Raw genomic sequence first — 3,255 nt, forward strand, 5'->3', positions numbered from 1 at the left:
CCCTAGTAACTAGTTACTTTGAAAGTAATGAGTAACTTGAAGTAACTGAGTTACTTTTGAGACAAGTAACTAGTAATGTAACTAAGTTACTTTTTTAAAGTAACTTACCCAACACTGGTGATAATGAACACATTTTCTTTATTTGCACTGAATTAACTTACTTAGTGACTAGTTTGTCATGAAGTTCTAAATATTAAAAAGTTAACAATACAACTATAATTGTAATGACGATGTAGCATTTTTCATAATTCATATTTAGTATGATCCAATCAAATACTACTTGCATTTTCACAGTTAACCCTTGTGTGGTGTTCGTATTTTTGTTACTCAGCCAGTGGTCATGGGTCTGGTGGACCCGCTAGAGTTTTGGCTTTCCAAATTAACACTATCAAACAATTTTATGTTAAATTACTCAACAGATGTTTACTTCATCCCAATTACAAGACATATGAACAGCAAACATGGTTAATTTTTTCCCTTTACCTTTGTTAGATCACATTTATGAATTAATGTGCTTCTCGTTTTTCTTTTATATAAAATGTTATAAATAAATCAGTTATAATCAAGTGGAGTGAGTGGAAAGACACAACACATTTACACGTGAAAAAATAATTGTTTAATTTTTCTTTTGAAAAAAACTGAACACGGGTCTCACAGACCCGAACACCATACAAGGGTTAAAGAGGAAGCCACAGTCAAATTCCGAGTAAAAATACCAAACAATAACCACTTCCTTCTGAGCTCTTCAGATAAATGTGTGACCTCCTTTGAACACATCATCTTTCCTCCTTGAAGAAAGTCACAGAGCTTCATTATGGTGGCTTGCGAAAGACAGCTTCTAGGCCTGGCTTTGGCCTGCATCGCCTTCGTGGGAAGCATCATAAGCTGTGCTCTCCCCACATGGAGAATCATGACAGCCTTCAAAGATGTCGAAATGCTCATGTGCATTGTGGAGGGTTTATGGAAGAGCTGTGCGATCTTACCAACAGGTCAAACGCATTGCATGGGGTACGAGTATATACTGTTACCTGAAGACATGAAGGCTGCCAGAGCACTTATCATCATTGCCATTATCATTGAGGTCCTTGGGATCCTGCTTGGTGTGGCTGGGAGGAATTTTATGAACTTTGTGCCAGACGAAAGGCAAAGGAGCAAAATGGCTCTGACTTCTGGAATTGCCTTCCTCATTGCAGGCTTCTTTGTTCTCATCCCAGTCAGCTGGACCACCAACACCATCAATGATCATTTTCATACCCAGCCTACTTATGGTCCTGATCATGGGGTACTTAAAAAGATGGATTTGGGAGCCGCGCTCTACATTGGCTGGTTCACCACCGTCCTTCTGTTCCTGGGAGGAGGCCTCGTCTGCAGCTCCTTTTTCCGCAGAAATGGAACTGAGTAAAACATTACTCCAACTCTGTGTAGGCAAGGCCTTACTTATCGCTTTTAAAATAAGGCCTATTTTCATACATCGAGCAGTTTTTTGGAAATAAGAAAAAGGTTTTATGAAAGTTTTCACCTTAAGTTTGTCAGTGGAATGAGTAGATTAACAAAGTATAAAATCAGATTAAAATGGATAGAAATCTTTACAATTTGATTGTGTAACTTGCTTCTGAATGTATTTTGAGGTATCCTACACCATTATAACCACCTTTCCTATTTTTTTTTCCATTTATTCTTTTTGTTATTTACTCTGTTGCGTGGAGACAGACTTTACTTTTTTTGGTAAACTGCTATGATTTCTGACTATGTATCCACTGGTTTAAGTCTATGTTATATCTTTCATTACCATCTCTTTATTAAATTGATTCAAAATTGATGATCATGGAATTGTTTTTTCGTTCTTAATATAAATATATTTGATTGATTGTTTACAAGTAAAATTGATCTCAAATGAAAATAATATTTCTGAGCATGTAAAATAATCTTTTGCATCTCTTTTTTGTGTCTTTTTTTTGTTTGTTTGCTTGTTTTTGTTTTGTTTTTGTTAAAACGGCTCATTAGGGCACCGGTTATCTTTAAGCGGGCAATCACATGCCAGTGGCCAGCCGGGTTCGAGTCCACTCGCAGCCCTTTGCCGCATGTCTTCCCCTCTCTCTGCCCTTGCTTTCCTGTCCTCTTTACACTGTGCCTATTGAATAAAAAGTTGAAAAAGGCCAAAAAGAAATATTACAGAAAACGGTCAATAACATATTATGAATGACTTTATAAAAGACTCATCATTTGAGAGTTTCCCATTTTAGAATAAAATGACAAGATGTTAACAAAGACTTGAGTCGGTGTGTTTTTAAGTTTACAAATGATACATTAAAAGAGACAACTAAGTTTTTAGGTTTTTAAGTCGTGGAAGATAATTTAGAGTTGACAAAGTGTCGGTTTCTGTACTTCAACACATCTGTTGTGTCAAACAGTAACTACCAAAAGGATTTAGTTTAGACTGGAGACTGTTTTTGTTGTTGAATGTTGTCATAAAATTTTTAATTACAAACAATACTGAATTATGTTTGTGGGCAATACTTTGTCTATGGTGTAATAAATGCTATTAAGCTTACTGAAAATGAAGATTAGTGTTTGTTTGAGTTTTTTTTTTTCATAAATTACCACTCCTGACTTAATAAAAAGAATAAATAAACTTGTTGCACGTTTCTTTTCTGGGGGGTTTTGTTGGGCTTAGTCCAGTTGGTTCGATTAGGTTTAGAGGTTAAACACAAAGTCTAAACCTAATCGAGCATCCCGTCTTTAATTTTAAGAGGTGTATTTTATTTCGAGGCTATCATCATTAAAGCCGATGTCAGCAATGTTCTTTGGTTCACCAAGATTTCTTTTCCGCAGGCTTTTTTGCGTTTTTTTCTTCGAGACAGTTGTTTACTTCCATTTTACAGAAAACTGAAAGAAAATCTAGGAATTTATGCACATTTTGTCAGGGCTCTGTGTGCGGGCAGGCAGAGATGAGGATCCAAATGCAGGACTCGAACACAGAATTGAAACTCAAAAACCTCAGCTTTATTGCTGGCAGGAAAACAAACATGAAGTGATGATGGAACACTGAGACCAAGGACACATAGGCATAATCTGATGGTACGACGCGACACTGGGCATGGGAAAACACAGGGCTTAAATACACAGGGTAGTAACGGGGGAATCGGCAACAGGAGGGAGACACAGCTGGGAGAGATCAGGGCTAACGAGACAGGGGGAACAAAGCTGCACATACTAACATCAGACAGGAACAAGAACCTTCAAAGTAAAACAGGA

The 3,255-nt window shown here is 37.0% G+C and overlaps 1 protein-coding gene across 1 annotated transcript; it reads left to right on the forward strand.

Annotated features, from left to right (window-relative positions):
• The first annotated feature begins 593 nt into the window (after positions 1 to 593).
• On the forward strand, positions 594 to 2,499 carry LOC309715502 (claudin-4-like). The gene has a single exon (XM_082548682.1). It carries the CDS (start codon positions 815 to 817, stop codon positions 1,400 to 1,402), a length of 588 nt encoding a protein of 195 aa, XP_082404808.1. The 5' UTR covers positions 594 to 814; the 3' UTR covers positions 1,403 to 2,499.
• The last annotated feature ends 756 nt before the right edge of the window (positions 2,500 to 3,255 follow it).

This window comes from Aulonocara stuartgranti (genome assembly GCF_965226115.1).
Source record: "Aulonocara stuartgranti genome assembly, chromosome: 10".
In the NCBI taxonomy this organism is placed as follows: Eukaryota; Metazoa; Chordata; class Actinopteri; order Cichliformes; family Cichlidae; genus Aulonocara; species Aulonocara stuartgranti.